The sequence below is a fragment of the Poecilia latipinna genome, unplaced genomic scaffold (assembly GCF_001443285.1).
Source record: "Poecilia latipinna isolate Pla-1442-1.1 unplaced genomic scaffold, P_latipinna-1.0 Scaffold888, whole genome shotgun sequence".
NCBI lineage: Eukaryota > Metazoa > Chordata > Actinopteri > Cyprinodontiformes > Poeciliidae > Poecilia > Poecilia latipinna.
The window spans coordinates 124,676-150,209 of record NW_015113504.1 but is presented as its reverse complement, the minus strand read 5'-3'; the positions used below and the strand labels follow the sequence as shown (position 1 = coordinate 150,209).

Here is a 25,534-nt window from a genome sequence, read left to right as displayed (position 1 = left end):
ACATTACAATTCCCTAGAAGGACGATAATAGTTTATCATCTAAATTGGCCACAAATAAAATAGCTAAATGCTAACAGTAGCATGAAAAATATCCCTAGCATGAATACCAACATTAATTTAGTTCATTAAGTATATAAGCTAAAATGTAACCTATAGACATTGGCTAACAATAGCAAGTTAACAGAAAATAACCTACATCTATAATACATATAAGTATTATAAGTATGCTTATAATGTAGACAATGTTGTAAAAAAACAACAGGGACTCAGTGTCAATCCCTGCAGCATTCACCCAATAAAACTGTATCTACTGGCTGATTGAGATTGTATCCAGATACATATGATATTAGCCTGAAGCAGTGATGGTGTCTTTTCACCCCCCACCTTTCAGCTCCTTATCTCCCTTCATCCATTTGATGGTGGCTGCAGGCTTGCTGCTCATGGCGGTGCAGGTCATCTCTGTCTCGTTTCCCTCGCTCAGCACCTCATCCTTGGCCTCGATGACAGGGTTACCTGGAGGAACTGGGACGGGACAAACAAAGTAAACACTGAGGAAACAGAAGTTGCTTCCACAAACTCACATAATAGCTGAATTTGGAGGAATCATGGGACATGTGGTATGCTTTAAATTCTCCTGTTAGCTAAAGCATGTTAGCTAGTGGAGTTAAAACACCAGGTCTTATCCCAGAGATGCCATGATTCCTCCACCATTTGGAGTAATCATGGGATACATAATATGTTTATCTTCCCTTATGGTATTGTTGTTTTGTTTGTATTTCCTCTAATTCATTCAAAGCACTTTGAATTGCCTTGTTGCTGAAAGTGTGCTATATAAATAAAATTACCTTACCTTACAGAGAATGTTAACATTAGCATGTTAGCTAGTGGAGTTAATAATCCAGATCTAATCCCACAGATCCTCCAGATAGTATGCTTAAAATTCTTCTGCTAGCTAAAATGCTAACATGAGCATGTTAACTAGTGGAGTTAATACTCCAGATCTAATCCCACACATCCTATGTTTTCTCCATGATTTGGAGAAAATCATGATTTGGAGAGAATCTTACATTTTAAGATTCTCCTGTTAGTTAACATGCTAACAATAGCTTGTTAGCTAAAGGAGCTGGAACTCCAGATTTTAAAAGTTGAAGCAGAGGTTAGGCAGAGCAGTGCCACTCTTTAACAAGCGTGTCGGCAGAAACTCCTGATGACAGCTGACCTTTAGAGTAACTCAGAACGCCACAAAGAGGAAAACAGGTCTGATCATCAGAGTACACGCTCAGGGGTCACTCTGAGGTTTGTGTGTGAAATCTGAACGGTCCCAGTCAAAGACTCTCAGCCTGAACACAAAAGACTTTCTGAGGGTCAAACTATCATTATCCAAAAGCTGACTGGTTCAGTTCAGGAGGGAATCATCTGCAGATTAAACAGCGACAGAAATAAATGGATTTCATGTTAATCAATTAGGCATTTAAATAAGGAGTATAAGAAGTACATGTTGCCATCACTTTTTCAGATATTAAATTAAAAGTTGTGTTCATTTTGGCTCATTTTTCTGTTTTTTTTTTTTTTTCTGGAGTCATTATTCATCGTTTCCACTGATGGATGAATTCGGGTCGTTAGCTAAAAGGATCTGAATGAGATCATCTCTTTATGACTGCAGAGTAACATGCTGGGTGAAAGTGGCAGTTAGTTTTCTCTGGCATTCATTACAAACAGAAGCTTCTGCTGGGAGGGCTTCTATTGTGCAAAAGTCTTAAATCATACTTTTTTTCTTTATTCCATCCATCCATCCATCCATCCATCCATCCATCCATCCATCCATCCATCCATCCATCCATCCATCCATCCATCCATCATTTCTGTGTAAAATTTAAAATTTTACCCTATAAAACTGTAGGGATGAAGAGACGTTATCTAGAAAAAAACCAGCCAACTTAACCCATTTTAAATGAGATTTTTACACTCTGCTACTGAGAACTGGTTGCAAAAACATAATTTATTATATTTATTTTACAGAATCTAAGAAAGTTCAGAATTTAAACAGTTTGAAGAAATAAATCATATTATAGCAGAGATAAGCTAACTGGGAATGAGCCATTAGTTTAAAACGCTGATCTGAACCCGAAGCTAAGCTAATCTGGACCTAGCGCTCAGCTGATTTTAGGTCAGAGTCAGATTAAGGGAAGTTCTGGTTTAAAACATTTCCACGGTACTTAAGGTGAGAATGGAGGAACCGTGAAAAACGACCTGACTCACTGCTTCACAAAATACCAGGAAAACTCAAGTTCCTTCATGAACAACAGATTTAATCATATCAAAGATCAGATTCCCCTTATTGGCTTTAATATCTATTATTTAAGATGGGTTGTATATAAAGGGGGCATAACGTGGAGAAACCATCACTTTTACTCCAGCGTGCGACCTCGTTATTGCTCCTTTTAATAATTTAAACACCAAACAATAAAGGCAGTGCATGCAGTCACGTTGTTTTCTGTTTTCCATGTGAATGTACTGTATGTCGAAGCGTGATTAGAGGCTTTACCTCCCGCCGACCCGTAACTCTGAGCGGCGGTGCATTTGTGTGCTGAAAGCGTGTGTTTTTGCTGTGTGTGTGTGTGTGCTTTGATGTTGTACTTAGCACTGTGATGTCGGCGTAGGCTTCTTGCGGGGGGTCTGTGTAGAGCTGGCAAACATATCGACCCTCGTCTGACAGCGAGACGTTAGACAGCGACACCCGCAGCTCGTTGTCTGAGAAGTTCACCAGCTGAAAGCGCGCGTCTTTCAGAGCTGAAAGACAAAAAATAAATAAAAAATTGAATATGTGGCAGAGATCGAGGTTTATAAACTCCAGTGTGACGATTTGATCTGACAGCACCACAAAAAGCAACGCAAATGCAGGAAGACAGACAGGATTATTAAAGAAATTCAAAAGTTAATCAAGGAATATGAAATAACGCAGCATTCTGTAATTATTGCTATTAAATGTATTGAGAAAGAAACTAAAATATACAATATGCCAGTTCTAGTCAGTTTCTAAACAAAAATCAAATTTTGTTTAATAATTTGGCCAATGAACAGAAACGAATAAAAAGTGGTAGATACAAATTTGGGAGATTTTATTTTTTAATTAATTAAAGATGAACAGGGATAACCACTGACTGGACAGATGGATGAATACAGTATATAACAATAAAACCACTTTAATAAAACTGTCCCGACATTTAAAATAAAGATTTATTAAACCACCTTGGAGTTGTTTGGATAATTTAGACAATCCAGGCTACCAGATGTACTTGAATGCACCACAAAGACACACAGGTTGGGAATCGTCTGAATATTTTGGAACCAATCCGTTAGTAAAAAAAATAAAAAATCTGATTTATATTCAAACTTCTGACCTTTTGGTCATTTTCTTTCCTTTGATTTATTTTGTTTAAACAGTTTATAGGTGTAGAATATTTTTAATATCATATTTAAACGACAAACAGCAACAATAGAAAAACAGAACAAGTTCCTGTGCATTTTCCTGAATAAAGAGCAAAAATTACATTTGACAGCAAGTCATTTTTTTTGAGAAACTACAATATGAAAATAAAATCAAATTTCAAAAGTGAATCTGAAACAAAGCATTGATCTTTCCATGACTCTGATACCGACTTGGTATTGATATTATGGATCTTTTGGATCGATCCGCTCTCCTCTGACTCATTTAGTTACATAAATATTCAGCACATGTTCAGCTGTTGGCTTCATTAATGTAAATTATATTAATAATATTTAAATTACCCGACTCAGTATTTCTTATGCTGTATTCTCTGCTCTTTTATTCTTAGTTTTCTGCATTTATATATATATATATATATATTTTTTACCATTGCTTGGATAAGATCAGAAGTGAGTAGAGAACCCAAAAATAGTGCTCAAGTAAGAATAGCACTACTTCCACATATTTTTACTCAAAAGTAAAAAGTAGCCATCCAAGAAATTACTCAAGTATAAAAATGATAAAGTACTGAGTAACTGAACCAAACCTTAGTTATTTATTTAATAATTTAATAATTACATCATCAGACGGAACAAAACAACATCACATGGAAGAATTGGTATTTCAAAGACCAAAATGAAAATAATTCATATAATTACCATAATTAAAATAAAACAAACAAAGGACACGGCTTATGAAATGTTAACAGAAACTGCAGGTGTGTGTTTCAGGTGAATTTTTGGTTAAAACATGTTTTGTTTTTCATTCAGCGGGCAGAAAATCCAAACATTTTACTCAAGTAAGAGTAGAGATACAAAATTACTCAAGTAAAAATAAAAAGTGCAGCGTAGTAAAAATGCTCCTCTTCAAAAAAAAAGAAAAAAAAAAAAAAGACCTTACTTCACTAATTTTCTGATTACTGGAATTACAACCAAACTCTACGATCGCTTCCGTTTACCTCCAACCTGAATTTCCCTGCTGCAGCAAAATAAAAAAATATTTGTATTTCTGCTATGATTCTGTTCAAGCAGACGCGGTTTCCCTGAACAGAAACGTCGTCCTTGGCCGTCCTTCACAGACTCAGAAGTCGTGCGGTCCCTTTCATCCCAGCTGACCCGGTTTGGCCGCCTACCTGAGCCGCTCCATCAGCCGTAATGCAGGAAGACGACATGCGGCTGCGATGAAAGCCGACCGTCTCCCGCCGCTCTGACAGCAACTGCGGGCTCTCTGCACCCTGACCCGCTCACATCCCGACCTGCTTCCACTGAAAGTTTGAATCATTAAATGCTTCTAACAAAAAGCACCTTTCAGCAGATGTGAGGAGACGGCGAGACCGCTGGGGCATGTCTGCACAAGAATTTCACAAATAATGAACAGAAGGAGGTTGATGCAACAGTGTGAAGCTCCCCACATCTGCAATTTTAGCTAAGGGTCAATTAAAACGTTCTGCATCTGCACAGCAAATCTGCCCAATTTTACTCACTTTACTGGGGAAAATAAAAAACCAAAAAAACCAAAAAAAAAAAACAAATCAACAGAAAGTCAGTTTTTATTTCAAGTCGGTCTTTTCCTTCCTGGTGCAAAAGTTTAATGAAATTAATGAAATCCAAGGTCAAATCTGAGAGAAACGAGATGTATTTAGCAGCCTTCATTAAAGTTAATCAGGCAGAGAGAGAGAGCATCGCAGGGGAGGGTCTGTGGGTCATCGTTCATCCGCGCACAACATGGAATCAAAATGTTTGACCGAGAAAGATCGCTTTATGTTCTGTTGCATTCTGCTAAGCCGCTTCACTTAACCACCAGATTCACACACAGACAACCATCCTGTTAGAGGAGGAAAGCAAAAAAATGTAAAATGCTTCATAAAACATCCAGAGAAGCATCAACATGCATCTGAATTAATGACTTCATCATTAAAAACTTCATTTAGCTCAATGATTGATGACAGTTTTTCACATTAAACTTTTGAACCTCTGTCTGCAGCACGACTTTAAAAAATGTGGGGAAAACATGCAAAATGTTGCGATGAAGGATGAAGACGTGATCACAAAAAAAACTAATTTTACAAGTTCAGCTGCCATCTGAATGTTGTTCTCTGAGTAAATCCATCTACAGACCTACAGTTCTTCTGGGAATCCCGCTGTTGATGCGGGGAAGAATTTTGTTTAAGTAAAGAAATGAGAACATAGTGTGTCTTTGTGACAAGCTGCTGCTAGAAAAGTGCCTGGGAATCCATTTAAAATTGATTTTGCTACTAAGTGAAATACAGCAGTGTTTCCTCCCTGGATTTAGATGCATTTATAAACACATTTCCTGTAGATGGCTGTAAATACAATCACCGGCACATAAATGTTCTGAAACTTGCAACAAAAATTGCCGAGTCTTTCCTGAAGAATATGAGGCATAAAGTGGCTGCATTATGCTGTGGGATTCATTTCAGTTGGCATTGATGGGGTCAGAAGACAATCCATGAGCCATTAAGTCCTGGAGAAACTTTTCCTGTCAACCAGAATTTATAATAAAAAAAAATTGTGATGAAATATCTCCAAGGCAGCAAAAGACGACTAAAAAGAAGAGCGTTAAAGATCATGAGGTGAGTCTGCCAGTTTTCTCTCCTGATAGTCCAGTTGACCCGGTTCTATTGGAACCAAAGGTTCTCTCTCCTCGGAGTCAAACTATCCAAACCCTTTGAGGAACCTGTTCCCCTCCTCATCTGTGAGGGCGCTGCACCAAGAACCACTGAAGGAAACAACAAAAACCTCTGAAGACGCTGAGAGTGACTTCCTTCTTCACCAAATGGAAACAAAAGGGAGGCGTCAGATTTTAGCTGTTGGAGGATTTCTCTTTTGATGGCAAAAGACCACAAGTCATTTCTCCTGCTTGTGCTAGGCTAGCACGTTTGTTTTGGTTGTATCTACCCAGAATGCCCTTCGCTGTAGTCCATTTCCTGCTTTTGGAGCGTTCTCCAGTCCAATTGGCGTTCACACATGTATTCAAACCGAACCAGAGTTCACTTCAGCCAAACCCAGATTGCGTATTCGCAGCTCACCAAACGAACCGGACTTTCTAGGTTGGAGATTAAAGTGGACTAAACCGGGCTGCTCCTAAACCCCAAGGCCAACAGAAAATCTGTGGAGCAAAGATGTTCTGAACTATGCAGGAAATCAAACCAAAAGCTGCATTTCCATTAAAAACGTTCAAAAAACTTTGTCGATATTCCTCTAATGTCGGAAAAACAGAATTTTCAAATTGGCTGTTCCCATTAATTAAGGGAAAAAAAATTAATTCACATGTGAATTAGTTTGTTCACACGATAAGTCATTGAAAGACATGATCCTACCACTTCCTGTCGTCTTCTTCATGGTTTTCATCAGTAGTATCATCTGGATGTTGATCATGTGATTCGTGTGATGCCAAAAAACAAAGTGTTTCCATTGCAGGTTTTGTGAAATACACTAATTTTGATACAACCGAAAAACCTCCTCATCTTAGCGCAATTTTTTCTGAAATTGCTGTGTTTCCATTAAGCAAATTTATTTTCGGAATTCCAATTTGTTTGATTAAATGGTCAATGGACACAGATAACAAACATTTAATGCTGCAAAGAAATTAGTTTGTTGAGTTTTAAATTTTTGCTGGGGATTAACTACAGGTTTCAGTCAACGCTAACCAGTCAAATCACCCGCTTTTGTTGATATTCTCCCTTTCTGCACATTAACCTGAAACTTTCACAAAAACTAGAGAAGACAAATTCAGAAAAAATTAGCCAAAGATCAAGCACTTGTTCTATCACACCAAAAGCCTTTTGTTCTGTTGTCATTGTCAGGTTTGTAATTAAAGTTCCCATTGTCTGTCGTTATATTCCAAACATTCAACCTCTAACGACAAAAATGGATTTTTAATCCAATGAAACATTTGTTGTTGCAGCAATTGATTTTAATCTGTTTCATCAAGACGTTTTCCTCTCCTCCCTCTAATCCCTTTATGTGTCACTTCTAAATATTGGATCATAATGCGAGCATGAGCAGAATAAAAAAAAAAACATTTAGAAAAACAAGGACGCCGCCGTTCAAGGTTTGGGACGGGGACAGAGATGAAGAGGCGGACGCTGCTTTGTGCTGCTCGGCAGGATGGAGACGGCCATGTTTAGGGCGAGGACGAGTGAAGACGGGCTGCAGACGGTCCTTCATCGTCACATCACCAGAACTCACCTCTGCCTGGGTTTTGTGTGCGTTTAAGAAAAGGTGACCTTTAGCTTCACTCGTTTCTGTCCTGCTTGCCTTCTCCTGCTCCGTCATATCTGATGACATGAGTGGGATGACAAAGATGGCTGACAAAGGCGGGACAGAGTGAGGTCTTCAGATAAGAGACATCCATCCAAACTCAGAGGTCAGAAATGATCTGATGCATTGATTTTTACGGCTAACAACCGGAAAGCTCATTTAAATGTGAAAAGACGGCATGTTGAAAAGGTGAAGCGACCAGGAGGAAATGTTCACTCTGTGATCAGCTCAGTGTTCACAGGTAAATCCTAATCATTACAAATTCAAGGAACATTGGTCTATTTGTAGATTTTTTTTTTTTTTTGTGAAGCATAAAATATTTTGAAGGAAAACTTGTGAAGGTGAAATACCTCAGAGGTATGTTACGTGACGCGATTGGCTGGAGTCTGCGAAGCACAAACTAGCTTACTCCTCAGTTTATCTCTGTTTTTATTAAAACATTAAATGCTGCGTCCCTTTTTCAGATTATTTGTGTAATTTTGTCATTTTCCAAACCACAGATTTTCCAGACTCAGCGCATTTCGACGATAAACCACATAATCTCTAATCCAGTAACGAGGAAGATCACAGACGTTAGCTTTTGCGATAGTGCTAAGACGGTTTCTACTGCACATTTAAATGCGTATGGAAGTAAATTTGGTGTTTGATCCATTATTGAGTCCCAAGTATTTGCTGATTTTAGCTTTTAGTTGGTGGTTTTGGTCCCCAGACTCGGTGAAAACCAGGAATCCACTGGAATGCAATTTGAGTGACGGGAGAAAATATCAATTCACCAGAAATATGTTACAACGCCATGAATATAAGGCCAGTTACTCCAATTACATTCTTTAAGTGTCCTTCATAAAGAGTATTTTGGGTATTTAAAGTATTTCTATATAACTATGAGTCAAGCTGTTTGAAGAAAGGCCTCTCAAAGCTTCCGTTTGTTATAATTGCAGACTCATAATGGGTAACACTTGTGGTGAAAACTTTAAAACAAAACCCGAGAAGATTGCTCGCTGTTCTTCTAATAGCTTTTTCTTCCCCTCCTCACCTCTGCTGACGCCACCTGTTTTACTCATCCAGCCTTTTTCTTCTTCTTTGCTCCCCCCTGATTAATCTGCGCTTCTCGTGGCGCATTTCATTTGAATAGTTTTAGTTCTCCAGCCGCTGGCGGAGGGAGCGACTCCCACCCAGAGAGAGCTGGAGATGATGAGTGTGCCTCGCCTAAGTGGCTGCAATCAATTGTGATTAGTGGCTGCTGCTACTTTTTGAGAGGAGCACATCAAAGTTTTATTATTGGGTGTCAGAGTGGGCGAGACAGGGAGGGGCGGGGGTAATTATGCTCTTATCACCCCCCTCCTCCCCACTCTGTGTGAAGTCTAGGCTCCATAGCTCTAGTCGCCCCCTGATTGTTGGATTGCTTCAGTTCGAATTATTATTTTCTCTCCAATACGACTAATGTTACTTTAATGTTGACTTTGCTAATTTATTTGCACTGATTTGCATCATTATTTGTTTTTTAATCAGATGTAGAGCACAAAACGCCTCTTAATTGACCTTTAACTTCTTCTCTCCAGCTCACTTCAAAATGCCCTTGTTGATCTGTAAGATGTAAACAAAACAATCTAGTTTTTAACACAGAAATCTAAAATGGCGTATTAGGGCAGTTGTGGATATATAAAAACAGAAGGAGTACATTCCTGCCAAAAATCTCAGATATTTTGAGAATAAATTCAGAAAATGTCAAGAACAAACAAGGACATTTATGAGCTCCAAAAGTCGAGCTTCAAAGTTGAAAATTTACAAGAAAAAAAAAAAAACACACCAAAATTCAGAATAATTTCAGAAATCGAGGATATTTATGAGATTTAAAAGCCGAATGTTTGCGTGAAAAAAACTCAGAATTGATCTTTTCACTGTACAGGATGCAAAAAAGGTCAAGAGTCATAAAAAAGGGTAGCTAACATTTCTGCAGACCCTACATATTCTGGACATTAATTGTTTGCACTTTTACCTTAAGGGCAGCGCTAGAGCATTATACATATAAAAAAAGGTTTCTGTCCCAGATTGATATCTGTATATTTTACTTGATAACTTTTTATTTTCGATCAATCTTCATATATCTATATTTAAAATGTTTAAACATTTCGCCAAAAGACAAGTTTCTTTTGAATAAATTCTAATTCTGTATAACATCTTTGAACTGCCATCGTAATCTATCGTGTTTTTTTTTTTTTCGAGCCAACTTTCCCAAATGGAAAGAAAAACCAAAACAAATGAAAACAGCTTTCAGCAGAAATAATTACTGTTGACTTAAACCAGATTTAATCTGCTTTATGAGTATGTCCATTATATAGAGACAGATAAACCAATATGAGTTTAAGTAGTAATAATAACATTAATGCATCTTATTTGTGTTGTGCTTTTCTAAAAACTCAAAGAAACTTTACAAGAACCAAACAGAATCATAAGCAGATAACCTGGTTATGTAAAGGCTGTTTTATGTGTGGAATGTCATAATGTTGGTATGAATTAGCAAAGTGGTAAAACTGACCTAAAGAAATCAGAATCTGTCATATTTTATGACGGTAAGATGGCGTAAATGGGAATCAGTGGGAAAAGTGTGTAAAATTAAATCTTCACTAAAAGCACAGGGAGGTAATTTTGGGGGATTAAATGTTAATTTGTGGGTTTGAAATGGAAAAAAGGCAAATTTACCAAGAGCAATGATTAACTAATCAGCAAGAAAACCAGAAATCTTGACGCTTTCACCATGGATGATGGCAAAAAAAAAAAAAAAAAACATTTTTCAGCAAAGAAAAAGATAAAATATCCAACACATAACCTTCAATATTTAGCTGCGTACAATCCTGCACATGCATTCAGTGTTTCTGCTCGCCTTTCTGTCCGAGCTGCCTTGTTTTATTTTTCATCACATGAATCCTTCAACCCTTAACTTTTCTGCTCTTCAGTGGACAGCTTCCCCGCTGATCCACAAGCTACAAATGCTCCCTCCTCCACAGGAGAACAAGGACGCGGCTTGTGTGCGAGTCCTCTTCACAGTCCTTTGATACCAGCCTCCATGTGGGTGTTCGCATCACAAATAGAAGATGCTGCATTTTGGGTTAGCCAGCCGCTGCAGAACTTTGCTTTTTTGTGTCTTCGTTTTACCAACAAGTGCTGCACTGCGAAGGGAAAACTCAAAGCCGGGGAGGGAAGCATGACTTATGCATTAAGCCTCTGAACATGTCAGAATCGGATCCAATCATGTTGGGATGTGATGGACGTTCACGCTTCCTATCAGAGATGATACATGTTAAACTTTCAGAGATGGGATAAAGGGAATTTAGCAAAACAGTTAAATTCTGTAAATTTGAGAACAATTTGGAAAAAGTCCCCAATCATAATGCCATTGTTTTCTGTGTTTCTCTGAGTTACTTAAGAGGAAAAACAGTAGATGTATGTGAAATGTGTGAATCAATCCCAGAGCAATAAGAGTTATTATCCACAGTGGATTAAATCCTGCACCAACGTGGGCTGAGAGGCCGCTCAGCGAGGAAGAGGCCAATAACACAGCAGGAGCACAGGAAGCCAGAACGTAGTGTTTGATTAAACTGAAATAAAAAAAAAAAACATTAAAGAAATTATGAAATACATCCTGATGAGGTTTATTTGTCAGATTAAAAGCATCTTTTTAAAACAATAATTGCCTTTTAGCTGGTGTTAAACATATTTGAACATTTCTGTTTTTAAAAATAGTTTTTTTTTATTGATCTGATCTAACATTATTTATTTTTTCAGTAACTGCCAGTGCAAAATCATCATAATTAACAGAAATAAAGGCATCCAAACATCCATCTATGTAGTTTGTTGCTCTTGATGGTCAAATTCCTTAAATAAATTGACTTTTCGATAATATTCTAATTTATCTAATGGCTTTGTAAAGTTTAATGTTTGGTTACATCCAAAATGAAGTATGGTGGTGGCAGCGTCATGCTGTGGGGCTGTTCTGCTGCAGGACTTCAGAAAATGGATGACATCATGAGGAAACAACAGTATGTGGAACTACTGAAGCAACATCACACAGTTTAAGTTTTGTTTTTGGCACATTAATGAACCAATCGGACATTTTTCTTCTCACTCTGGTGATTTTGACCTGAAACGATGGACGTCTGCTCGGATTTAACTCCAGACAGAGAAGGAAAAAGATGACTGTGAGTCGTTTCTGTGGCTTTAATAGCTGAAACGTTTTGGTGTGATCGGCGCAGCAGCAGCTGCTGGTAATCTTAGCAGAAACTTTCCCTGAAACAGACGACGGGCTGCGCTACAAACTCCCAGCTATGTGTGTTTACAAGCAGCGAGCGGCTGCAGCGCAGCAGCGCTCTCACGTTAAAAAGGTCATTGTTGCTTGGGAACGGCGCCATCTGTCCACCCTTCAGTCGGCAGACAGTCGGAGAAAGACGGAGAAAAGCATCAGATGGTTGTGTTTTCACAGAGGTTAGCATCTACAGTCAGCGAAGATGATAAAAAATATCCCAGGAATATTGTTTTGAGACATCTTTTAACTAATATTTTTTTAATTAATATTCTCAAAGATCCATAAACTTTAAATTCTAATGAACATTTAGCGCTGGAACTGGAAGACATTTTAAATGTCCAAAATACATAAACAACAGAGACAACAAATAAAATGAATTATGAAGTCTCTGTAAACAAACTTGTCCTTCAAAAAGAAATGGCCAGATGAGACCAAAACACAGACTGAAGACTTTTATCATTCAGTTTTTGGTAGAAAGAGAAAAATGATAAATCATGCAAATGGAAATGATTGAGCTCATTTTCATTTATCATGCAGATAATTGATTTATTGCTACAGGCCTGGGTGTGTTCACACCAGTCCTGTTTAATCCAACTCCAGTTCATCTGTCTACAAAGTTTGGTTCTTTTGTGGAGGTGTGAATGCTAATCAAATTCTCGTCTGCCTGCAAACCTCAGAGCAGGGCATTCTGGGTAAATACCAAAACCAAAACAAACGTGCTAACTTGGCGCTAGCAGGAGAAATGTTTCTTTATCCGAACACTAAAGAGAAATCCTCCAACCACTAAAATCTGACACCGCTCCATCTTTGTTAAGAAGGAAGTTGCGGTCAGTGTTTCCTTCAGACGTTTTTGAGTTGTTTTCACAGATTTCTGCTTAAAGTGGCATTCAACTGCATCCTTTTGACGCATTGCAAAACTGAAGTACCGCCCTCAAAGGACACTTTTTTTTTTAAATCATCTGTAGAAGAACCGAGAGATAACACCATGCACCAGAGAAATCCCTTGACGTCCAGTTAAACTTGACTAAAATTGATTAAACTCCACATATTTGCCCGGCGGGAAGCATAAAAGTCACTTTCTGGTGTCCGTAACGCAAAGCGATGACCAGCGGTCCGGAAGCAAATCGCCTCTCTTCCTCTCCATCTCCAACTCGCTGACATAATCCACCTCTGCGGATTTAGTCTGAGATCCAGCAGATGTGAGATGTTGTTTGGAAGGTTATGTCATAATGAAGTGGTGCAGCTGCAGCCAAGATGCCTAGAAGGGATCACAGGAGATCAAGGAGCCGCCGTCAAAGCAGAACACGTTGCCCTTGACAGCTGGCGCCGTGGGAGGCGGCTCTTCGACGGCCCCACAGCAGATAAACGCAGAGTTTTGTTTGGTGCACACGTGAGGGCATTGGGTAAACGCTGCCCTTGTGCCGGATGTGGCAGGCTGGGCGGAAGGAACGGAGCAGGGAGACTGAAGGAGTGATTGACGTTTCACCTCACAGGAGTTTACTGAGGCCACCGCTTCACGCGAGCACGGACAGGAAGTTTCAACTCAACACAAAGGTCAAAACATAAAGAAAAACAGGCATGCTGGCCGCGCCAACAACATCTGAGGTGTAAGAGGGAGATTCAGATAATCAAAGAAAAATATCTGGAGTTGCAGTGTAAAGAAACTAAAACTTTGTGGTAATATTTAAATACATCAGTCCAGCAGTAGCAGAAAATACAAAGATACGGAAGAGTTTATAGGTGTCCTGTTAGGCTTCGTAGAGCAGGTTAGGGTTGGAATATGGTCTAAACAAAACATCTTCATTACAATTTTTGCACAAATTCATTCTTAGATGATGAGACTTTCAGGTTTTTGGTCCATCTCTGTCAAAAAGCAAAACACAGTTAAGAAAATATACCACAATTTTGAAGTATGGGCTCTTTTCTAATTTCCTGTGGCAGCTAGCTGTGCTGCAGAACTGATCCTAGCCAGCAGATGAGCAGGAACTAATGGTGGAGAGTTGTTTTCTGCTGTTATTTTTATGCAGTTCTGCAGCTAGCAACGTTTCAGTTAGCATGTTTACTTTGGCTTTCTTATAAACTGCCAAGATGAGATAACAGGAAGTCTTTGCATCATCTTCAGTCTTCTAATCACTTATTCATAACCACACTATATCATCAAAAACAGTGTGCATTCTTATACACAAGCAAGTGTTTATTTTTATTTTTTTTATCCTAATACATTAAAAAAGATTCCAAACTACATAATTGTTGCTTTAGTTATTATGTTGTTTTCATTCTGGCAAGCAGATATCAAAACGAAGCACAGCGACCTTTTCATATGCAGTCTGGATAACACAGTTTTTCTTTCTCTGATCAAACACTCTGCTTTGCTTCAAATGTTAGAAAGTGCATCTTTGATTCGCGTCCAACGTGTGGGAGTGGGGTTGGATAAACAGGCTCGCACAGCAGGGGAGGAACAGAAGCGAAAACAATGAACACAAGCTAAAGCAGCTCCGTGTCGCTGTTTGTGCTGCTCAGGTAAATTAGACTGAAGTAATGTTTCTGCTAGTCATCTGACACATTTACCTTGTTCCTTTGATTAAGCAGCTAAGACAACAAGCGCTCGCTGTGTTTGCATCGATTGCGCCGTTTCTAGCGGTGATTAAACTGCAGCAGCCTCGTGTTCCCCTGTCAGGGCTGAAACTCACTGAAACCTCCGCATCCTCCATCTCATGTGTTGCCAGGTTTGATCTGGGAAAACATTTAGCTGAGTTTGAGGGGTAAAATAAATGTTTTTAATAACTCCTGATGCGTTTTTTATGAACACAGCCGACTGCTTCGCCTTCAGCTGCAGAAACACAAGAGTGAAGCTGAAGCTGGCAGGTTATTGCAGTCACATTCGCATTATTTTTGCAAATATATTCCATGTGAACCGCTACTTTGTTTTTGTTTTTAAGTTATGCAAATCTCTTGTATATGGACTATGCAATATGCTGGAAGCAATATATGCAGTAAAGTGAGTAATACACTAGAAACATATGCAGCTATTTCTCACAGGGTTAGGTTCTTATTTTGATCTTAAAACATAAAATCATAGCTATCTGCAGCTGTGTTAAAAATAACAGCAGGAAAAAATATATTTACTAGTAGATCTAGTAGAGTAATACAAAACCAACAGGCATGACATGCACACTTCTGATTCTGTGTAATTGAATTATTATTATTAAGTTATGAAGTGGAGTTTAATCATTGAGGTCCTTTATTTAAATATTAATTCTTCCATAAAAAGCAGGGGTGTCCAAAGTGCAGCCTGGGGGCCGTTTGTGATTTTGGGCGAACAGTGGAAAATGGAATGGAACGTTTTCTTCTTTTTGGATATTGTTTTCAGTTTTTCAAAAAAATAATATCCTCTTCAAAAAGTATTAGCTGCAAAAACATAGATTCCCATTTATAAAGGTTTTGAAGTAACCTAAAACACTGACCTGCTTTTTCAAAAGCAAATCTTACAACCCAAATAAGAAAACAATCAAAAAGAAATGTGGGTTTGTCTATTATTAGATACATACTACAATAATTTACTGATCTGTTTTCTACAAACATCCGACTATTTTGTTAAGCTCAATAAAAACGTAGTTCTAATTGAGCAAATAAAATGAAATATATATATATATTTTTGTGTCATTATGTGCTTTCAACTTAACGATTTTGGTCCTAAAGACAAAAAGTTTGGACACCACATCACTATATCAAACACAGTGGATGGGTTCTTTATGTCTGGGAAACTAGAACATCAAACCTGGTGGTTTTATTTTACGAAAATAAAAGATTTATCATTACCTTCTTCACAGCAATCTACAGCTGGAAAAGTTGAAACATTCATGTTTTAGGAGTCCAGACCTTCTGCATGTAATCAGACAAGCAGCAGAAAAACAAATTAAGTCTATGAATGCTTAATAAACCAATAAATATGCTGCAAGACTGACTTCCATTGTGTCAGAAGCACCAAAAAGCTTTATACATTGATGACAAAGACATGCAGCAACATTTCTCTGCAGCCTAGTGACCTCTTCACAGAGACAAATGGATTGAAATAATAATAATAACACGCATGCAGGCCAGCCCAGTATAACGTTGTTTCAGTATAAAAGTCAATTATGTTGTTGGCTTTTATATCAGACCAGTGAAATTCTTTGCTTTCTCCGTTCCAAAGCTAGTGATTCTCTGTGATAACAATAAAGTGCTCCTACAGGCTTCAGGCTCTGATGGTTGACTGTAAAAGTCACATATCCACTTTTAGTACATATAAAAACATATTAATGGACAGAAAGGAAAGGCAGAAAAGACACCATTAAGTTCAGTTTTATTTTACGTGTTGGCCTAACAATGCCACTGTCAAGAACAAGCAGTTAGCTGCTAAGCTAGCTAAGTATTTAGCATGCTAGCGCCGAAATGCTAATACAGTAGGACAGCCGTTTGACTCTCAAAACATAGTCTACACAGAATAGCTTAGTCAGATAACGAATATTACAAATTAAATACTATACACGTGGTTGGAGAACGTTAATAACCCGTAATTAAACGAAAATAACACAGTGGCTCTTTATTGCTTGTCCTCTTCTTCATCCGATAGAACTGTTTAGTTGCGCAGATAAAAAAAATACCCACAGCCGTTTCATGGATAGCACTGCCACCTTGTGGTGTGACTCAGCATTATATCTCCATTCATTATATTTTCAATCCCTTTAAATTGTTAAATTATCTATAAAAGAAAACAGTGTGAGCACATCTTTGTGTGTGTTACACCTAATTTGTTAATTTTGTTACATGCGGGATTCATGCTAACGTGCATTTAAAGACAGAACAGAGGACAAAGGTAAACATGGCAGTGTATTGTAAAACTTACGTCTCATGTCTCTGAAGTAAATGGTCTGTCTGTTGGGGTTGAGCAGCTGGATGACGGAGTCATCGTTGTTCTTCACCCGACAGCTGATGATCGCCGTCTCTCCCTCCACCACAGCCACGTCGTCCGTCACCAGGTTCTGACTCACCACTGCGTGACAGAAAGGAGACGGGAAGGCTTAAATTACGAGATTGCATGAACGCACCATAAAGAACATCATGCAAACCATACGGCCGACTCAAAATGAAGGTAAAAGTTAGCTCAATTTGACAAGAGAGGGACGCAGATCTTAACCCAGGAGTGTCTAAAGAACAGCCCGAGAGCCATTTGAAACCCCTGCTTGTAATAATAACTTTTTTTTTTTTTTTTGCTTTCTTTTGTTGAGAACAGGCTGAGTGTTGGTGAGAGAAATACAGCCAACTGATTCAGTTTTAACGCAGATCAAACACATCTGACGCGCCTCCTCCACGATTTCCTCCTTCCCGGTGAACAGAAACGCTTCGGGTCCAGACGAATCAGCGGGAGCCTTCATCGCTCAGATCGCTGCACTTCCTCATTGCTCAAACAATATCTGCGCCTGCAGGATGAAGCATGGAGCCGCTCCAGCTCCGTGTTGTTAGGATTTGAAAAAGTGCAGCAATAACCTCTCAGACTTCGCTTTGGGCTAACATCTATCGCTGCAGCTGACGGCTAGCCTGTGGTGGCGCTGGCTCGTTTTAAATGATGAGTGGAGAGCCGGGCCGGGCCGGGCAGCCAGCCAGCGGGGGGCGCCGGTGACGAGGGCCCCCGCCGACAGAACCACGAATCAAGTGACGGAAAACAAACAGGACGTCAAATTATCGGGAAATGAGTTCATTGAGAAAAAAAAAAAAAAAAGAAACCAGAGGAGGATCTGAAAGGTAAACACACACTGTGTATGTGTCACAATTTCTCCGAGCAGCTTGTCAACATTTAAAAATTAAACACCCAGAAATGACCCGGTTTATGAATTATAAACCAGAGCAGCAGCTAACCAAAGCACATCCAATTACCGGGATCAGACCTGTCTCCGAAAACACGCCGCAGATTCATGAGAGCAAATATGTTCCAGAGGAAAGAAAAAAAAAAATCATAATTTAACAAATGAGGTTTTCTATTAGCATCAGGAGGAGAACTGTGTCACGGCAACATGACAGGGTAAAGAACGGCTTTAATCATTTATGAATGCAGGAGCTACAGGCCAGCAACAACTGACTGCAGATCAGACACAGGTTTCAGATTTCAGAGGCTCATTTCCACCAAACGTCCGCTCCGCTCAACGCCACCGTTAAAACCAAATCAGCACCCAGCAGCTCCTGGACACCATAAAATGCCTCACATCACTCTGCTTGTGACAAACTCTGAATGTTTCTGTCTTCATCGGGTCTTTACATTGACTTCCATCCATTTTTTATTCATTTTTAACTAAAGGAACCATTAGGACTGTGGCAAATAAATAAATAAAATCGATTCGCGTAAGAACTGCAAAATATGTGATGGCAAATTAGGCGCACACAAATGAAAAAATACAAATGAAATAAAATTGCAAGAATAAAGTGGAAATAATATGAGTAAGAGTCATAACATTATGAGAATAAAGTCTGAATATTATGCCTTTATCCACAAAATATTATGACTTTCTTCTCCTAATTTTATTACGTTATTCTCAAATTCTTAAGAATTTTCTCATATTATTACGACTTTATTCTCGTACAAGCTAATTATTGTGATTCTATGTTTTAATGCTAATTTCATGACTTTATTCTCGTAATTTTATTTTTCTTAACGCGGCCCTACTATTCCATTGTACGATTGTAATTCAGAATCTATTGAAAATGTTTCAAATGTCAGCTGTCTGTCGGCCTCCATTTTATAACTAGATGGGATGTTCTTTTAATTACTTTAAAGGGACAGTCATATATTTTCAGGCACATGGTGCCATTTTATAGCACACTCAAGTAACTATGTTGTTTTTAGTTGCTATAAAATTGCTTTATATATCAAACATGACTTCAAATAAATTTTACTTCCTGATTAAACACCTTGAAATTTGGTCTCTGTGAGCAGCAGCTCCTATAATGAGTTCAGCAGTTCCACCAGCTGTTGGCTAGTTACTGCTGGCTAGTCTGAAGGAGCTGAGCCTCAAAGGCGGGGCTAGGTCCACCCAGGTGTTTTAACAGCTGAACTGTTGCCATGGAGATTAAATGATTTCTCAACATGAAAGAATCAAAGCAACACTCCAGGTTAGTTATTGATGAGGGAATAACATTAAACATGATGGAGAGATAAAAAATCAATTTTACATGAAACTGCCCCCTATGCGACATAGAAAGGAATTATAAACATTTTTCTCCATCCTTGGATACTTGTTTTCCAGTAGGATTGGATTTAAAACTTTGTATGCCCCGGCTGTTGTTGCCTCTGAAGTGCAGACAGCCGTATTGATTCCCTCGCTAGGAGGTTTCTCACCATTCAGAAGGTCAGTGGTTTGAACTCCAGAGTCAGAATAACCATGCATGAGATCCCAAAGCTCCACTTCTCCACCATGCATTCATTACTGAGTGATTTCTACAGGAATGTGCTTGTGAATGTGACCTCTACTACTGACGTGTTGAAGTGTTGCTAAAGAGGATAAAAACATCAACAGTTCACCATTTTACAACCGCTGTTCGCAGGAAAACCTGAACAAGTAGCTTCCCGCAACACTAACTACACTTTGACCCGTGGTTTTTAAAGTACTAATGAAGACAGACACAAAGTTACAAATTTAGAGGACCTGCAGTCTAAAGGTGCGTTCACTATAGCCCTGTTTGGTCCGCGTTAGTCCAACTCCAGTCCGTTTGTCTAGAAAGTCCGGTTCGTTTGGTGAGATGAGAACACAAAGTGGAACTCTGGGCCGCCTCCAAACCTCGATCTGGGTTTGGCTGAAGTGAACTCTGGTTCTGTTTGAATGCATATTCAAACCGGACCAGAGACCGCTCCAAAAGCAGGAAGTGGACTACAACACAGGGGATTCTGGGTAAATACAACTAAAACAAACCTGCTAGCCTAGTGCTAGTGGGAGAAATGGCTAGTGGTCTTTAGCCAAAGACAAATCCTGCAACGGCTATAATCTGATGCCTCCATTTTAGATTCCGTTTGGGAAGTAACACTCAGTGTTTTCTTCAGAGGTTTTTGTGTCATTTCCTTCAGTGGTTCTTGGTGCAGCGCCCCCAGAGGCGAGGAGGGGAACAGGTTGCTCAAAGGGTTAGGTTGGTTTGACTCGGAGCAGAGAGAAAGAGAACCACAGCAGCTGGAGGAGGAACAAATGATGAAGTTTTGTTCCCCAATAAAACCAAGTCGACTGGACCATCAGGAGAGAAAACAGCCTAAAAGTCTTCGAGAGTAGAATCAAATTCTGTCGGCAAGTTAGAAAAGTCCTGGAAAAATAAGTTTAAATAATCTTCCACCATATTAAGTTTTAGTTTATGTTCTATCAAAACACCTGGTTTGGTTCAGGCATGAAGCATATTACAGATCAGACCATTAACACATGTGCAAACGGCTGTTTAATGCAGATATTACACCATTGTTTTGGCGCCCCCTGTGGCGCGTCAACCCTATGCGTCGCATAGCCATTTTTTGCACCACTGTTTGCTAATGAAACAGGAAACTCCTCCTCTCTCCGCCCGCTGGAAGCAGCTCTGATTCTTCCTGAAGCTCACGATGGCGGCAGCGGCCGTTAATTAACCTCCGCCTCCCTCCGCCATGTCAGACGTGTTTATTTTGCACAACAGGAACAATTAAGCCGCTGACAAGGCGGCCTCATTTAAAGTCGTCCCCGGCAGACACCTTGCGGCCCCCCGCTGTAACCTTCAGTGGTGCCTTGAAATGCGTTTGGCTGTATGGAAGACATATTATCATAAGCAGATGCCCACGCTGCCGCCCACCGCAGCTCAGCTCCGAGAAACGAGGTCGGCTCCTGAATATCAAAGACGCGGAGGTTCATTTAGTTGGGGTTCTGTTTGGGCCGCTGAGGCCCGGCGAGGCCCGCTGATCTGAAGCTCATTTGTTAAGCTGTCTGTCCTCATCCGTCAGCATCACAACAGCCAATTTCTCCTTCCCTGCTCATCTTCCCGTCTCCTAATGGCCGGGGATGTTCAGAGCTTTCTTCACTTCTGAGGTATGCAGATAAGAAGTTCACGCTCCTCCCTGTGCTGGCCTGTCTTCTCTTTATTTTAATCGTTCATTAAATCAATGGAAATTGCTTTTTTTTTTTACATCTGTGAGCGTTGTTAGCGCTCGTATCTCACGAGAAGCAGATTTGTCTGATCATAAACATCATATCTGACAACCTTCAGCCTCCACCTGTTTGTGAGAGATGTCGTGTTTATTAGGTGAGTTGATGCCGCCGTGTGATCTCTTATTAGATTAAATTAAAACTAATCAAAAGCAATATTGGGCCGCAGAGACTGAATTGGCTTGCAATCTCGTCTACTTAACATCAGCGACCCGCGCGGTGTGTGCGGCGTTCCTCTCAGATCGTCTGACGACAACGGAAATCGATGACTCTTGTTGCAAAACATTGTTATTTGTACGTATCTGTTTAAATTTTGTAAGTATGCATATGTATTCTTGTTTTATAATTGATTTGTCTGAAATAAAAGGAAACCAGCTGATCCTACAGACTACATTTCCATTACAAATGTTAAGAAAACACTATTTCACAGTTATGGTATTTCTATTAAATAAGAAACATAATTAAAATAATCTTGTAGCTGTTTTTGTTTGCGTGATAATTTATGAAAAAACACCACAGCACCATTCCCCTCCATCTACTTCCTGTCGTCTTCTTCCTGGTTTCCGCCAGTAGTAACATCCGACTGTTGATCATGTGACTCGTCTCATGTGAAAAAAGTGTTTCTATCGCAGTTTTGCAAAGTAGACCAACATGGATACAGCTGCAAATAAACACCTCATTCTCACACAAAAACGTTCTACTGAAATGAGATAATTGGCGCTTTTCCATTACGCAAAATTATTTTAGAAATGTGAAATTGTGCAATTTTACGGTCAATGGAAACGCAGCTATAGAAGGAGGGTGACTGGGTCCTCTTTACTTTGTGTGTTTTATTTGGATTTTTTTGAGACAGAAATGTGAAGTTACAGAAAAGTTCTTGCTAGTTTTCATAATTATGCCATTAAAGGTCTGAAAAGTGTGGCATGCATCCGTGTTCAGGCTCTCTGAGTCATAGAACAGTGGTTCCCAATTAGGGCAGGGCAATAAATCGATTTTATTGATTAATTGGATTCTTGATTTTTTTTTGGAAAATGTTATTTTTGGATATAGTTCAGAGTGATGTTAACACGCCCAAGTTCTTGTAAAACTGTCTTTATTCTGCTGCTTCTCGATCACCTGATTATAACAACAGATTAATAAACGTAAACTTTCAGTTGCTGCAGCTCATTTGAACTCGTTCCAGTTATTTTCTCCAACATGAATGTATTTGATGTTTTCCATGTCGGAGTGTGAACAGATTATGATCCTGCAGAGATTATGAATTCCTCTCTGACATTTCAGACGCTGTGTGTTTCTCAGCAAGTCGAATACGATCGTTTTCTCCTTTTTTGCCGCACACACACACGTACGAGGCTAAGTGTGTGTTAGTGTTCTGTACACAGAAGGGTGATTGCATGTTTTCTGATTGCAGGCGTCGACTGAAAAACGATGATTTGTGTGAAGCCTCTGAGGCCGGAGCTTTTTGAAAGTTGGGAATCATTTTCTGTGATATCGTGGTGAGTTCAGGAAAAATCCGTCATCATCCTGATCGTTACAGAAAAAACAAACGGTATCCTCACTGCACATTTATTTATCATATGGGTCTGCAATTAAAGTACAAGTTTTAGAAATCAATAGTCTAAATGACTCATGGGCCAAAAACTGAGGACAAAAACAGAAAAAATACAGACATTTTTAAACCTATTCAAATACAAGTTTCACAAGTTACAAGTTACAATAATGTAACTGAATGTTTTGATAGTAAAGTCTCTGTTGGATGTGTAAATAGTTGTAGATCCTAAATGTTAGAAGGGTTTTGCAGGTTTGTTCTATTAAAAGAAACAGATCCACTTTGTGAATTTTTAAATATTTATTTTGTAAATTCTGAGCAATAAAAACAAGATTAAGGTTACTTTTATTAAAAAGTGTCATAGCAGTCCAGGGGCCACAAGCCACACTTTGGACACCCCAGCATAACCTTCATGTCATGCTAATAATAGCAGTAAATCTTTTTTTTTTTTTTTTTTTTTACCAATAGGTTTAGGTTTGTTGAATCTTGTGTTCTGCAGGTAAACCTGCTTTGTGCCACACTTTTTCCTTTCCAGTAACTTTCCAATAACATGCAGCACTCTGTTAGCAACCAGTGTCATTAGCGATGATCTATGGTGGCTGAGTTATAATTGTCATGTCAACACAGCCATAGCTTAATATTTTTATATTAAAAATCCATTTTAATTCCAAATGTGAATAGGAATAATACAAAAAAACTGTTTTGGATCCAGGTTGGAGGTTTATCTTTTTAAATTTAATTTCTGGGATAAAAAAAAATATAAATATATATACATATGTAGGCTTTTTTTAATCTAAAAATGTAGTTTTAGCTACATTTTTACATCTGTAGTGTTACATCTGTAAGCTGCACCTTAAGAACCTGACAGAGAATCGGTTTTAGGTTTTGTTCCTTTGAGCGGGTCCTGGTACCGTTCTGGACTGGAACCAAATCCTGCTGGAAAATGGAACCAGCCTCTCCATAAAGCTCATTCAGCAGAAGAAAGCATAGATTTTCAAGTCTTAGTTAATCAAAGTTAATACTGCCACACTTTTTCCTTCCACTCAACTTTCTATGAATATGACATAACTTTGTTTTTGACACGTAGTTTTTTTTTGTTTGTTGTCATTCTCTTTACGCCATATTAATCCAAAGAAAAAGACACATCTAGAAGAAATATTGAACTTTTTCAGGAGATTCTCGGTTTTTAAGCTCCCACCATTTTGCATGCACTCTATTATTCAGGCTTATTTTGTTACTCTATAAATTTTCAATGTTGCTAAAATCCCTTTAAAGGAGTATTTTTCTATTATATTGAGGCGATGAAGCAGAATGTGAATACAGAATCTCATCTGAGGCCTTGACATCTCAGTTAACAGCCCGCTCCTCTGAGCTGCTGAGAAAAACAAATTAAATTGTTCTGATTTTCCTAAAAATGCTTCAAAGCGATGCACATGTTGTTTTTTAAGGAGTAGTGGGGAACATAAAGGTTACGATGGAGGCAGGCGAGTCTGTTGCTGAATAATTGTGCACACGGTGTAATAACATGTTACAAGCTCACGTCATGCGTTTTTATTCAGATCAGTGAATATTTGACAGTAAAACTGCGGCTTTAAAATGAGCCTGAAGCGCCGAACTCAACCATCAGATGGAAGTTACAGGAAAAAAAATCATAAACTTGTCCTTTTCTCACTTCCAATCTGATATCTGAGGTTTAGCATCAACCGATCCAAAAAAATCAGCCGAATTTTTCTGGAAAGCATTGTTTATTTATTTTGGATATTTAAAATGTCCCCCTCTTCCAGTTCTAAGTGTTCTCAAAGTTTATTGATCTTTGAGGATGTGTTCTTGAATTTTAATTATGTCATTACCATGGTATCATTTGAAAATGGTCTCAAAACGACAATATTATCGTTTATCACGATTACTTCTGGGGCGATTTATCACGACAGCTGCCTATGCGAATTTATTTAATTTATGCATTGCAGTTGGAGACAGCAAAGAAATCTGCCACAAATGGCCCCCGCGCCACACTTTGGACACCCCATCCTTTACTAGGAAAGGAGGCTTTTTTAAAAATATTTCCACTGATTTTTTTCTGACGTGAGTGTAGAGAAGCTGCTCTGAAACGTTCAGCCATCTTTCATCGATTCAAAGAGGAAAGATTTATGTTAGCTGTTCCACTGAGCTGATTTTAATTACAGTAAATCTGTCATCAATTCCTTCTAAATTATAAGGTGCAAGCGATGACGATGATGATGCAGCAGGCTTCATCCTCCACCTTATAATTTAGAGCTGGAGCAATAAGAAAACCGATGGTGTTCATTTTTTAGGTTATATTTTCAGACTTTTACTTATTCAGCTGCATTTTCAGACTCATTTTCCTGCTCTTTTGGTTTCTAAAGGCCTCTTCATATCGAGAGCACTTAAAACTCACTTAAAACGTGTGTTTATATTACGATCCGCGCAAAGGAAGCTCATCAAGGTCAGCAATACAGTCTTAGAAAAAGGTTCTAGTCACGGAGACTTAACAACAAATCCAAACATATCAAATGACGCTGAATTGTTTCTGTTGTGGGTGAAAACCTTTAGTTGGAATTTAAAGCTGCAGGCATCTGAATGTCAGGAGGAATTTCAATCATTTCTATTGGGGTGCAGGACTCAGATGTATCTGTTGTAAAAAAAAAAAAAAAAAAAAAAAAAAAAAAAAAACTTCCCCAAATAAACCCCAAATTAAAATCTCCTCTTTTTTGTTTT

At 38.8% G+C, this 25,534-nt stretch overlaps 1 protein-coding gene and 1 long non-coding RNA gene across 2 annotated transcripts in view; one reads left to right on the top strand and one right to left on the bottom strand.

Annotated features, from left to right (window-relative positions):
- Nucleotides 1–358: 358 nt before the first annotated feature.
- Nucleotides 359–25,534, bottom strand: part of LOC106957231 (cell adhesion molecule 1-like) — a gene marked incomplete at its 5' end in the record, with an annotated part of 118,906 nt that continues 93,730 nt past the window's right edge. Inside the window, 3 exons of the mRNA XM_015048494.1 lie at nucleotides 359–522; nucleotides 2,638–2,790; nucleotides 16,956–17,102. Of these exons, the coding sequence (XP_014903980.1) occupies nucleotides 374–522; nucleotides 2,638–2,790; nucleotides 16,956–17,102 (449 nt within the window). The remainder of the gene's footprint in view (nucleotides 523–2,637; nucleotides 2,791–16,955; nucleotides 17,103–25,534) is intronic.
- LOC106957234 (uncharacterized) overlaps nucleotides 20,238–25,534 on the top strand; it is a 26,611-nt gene continuing 21,314 nt past the window's right edge. The window contains exons 1-3 of the long non-coding RNA XR_001426915.1: nucleotides 20,238–21,346; nucleotides 21,419–21,543; nucleotides 22,661–22,745. This is a non-coding gene — a long non-coding RNA (uncharacterized LOC106957234). The remainder of the gene's footprint in view (nucleotides 21,347–21,418; nucleotides 21,544–22,660; nucleotides 22,746–25,534) is intronic.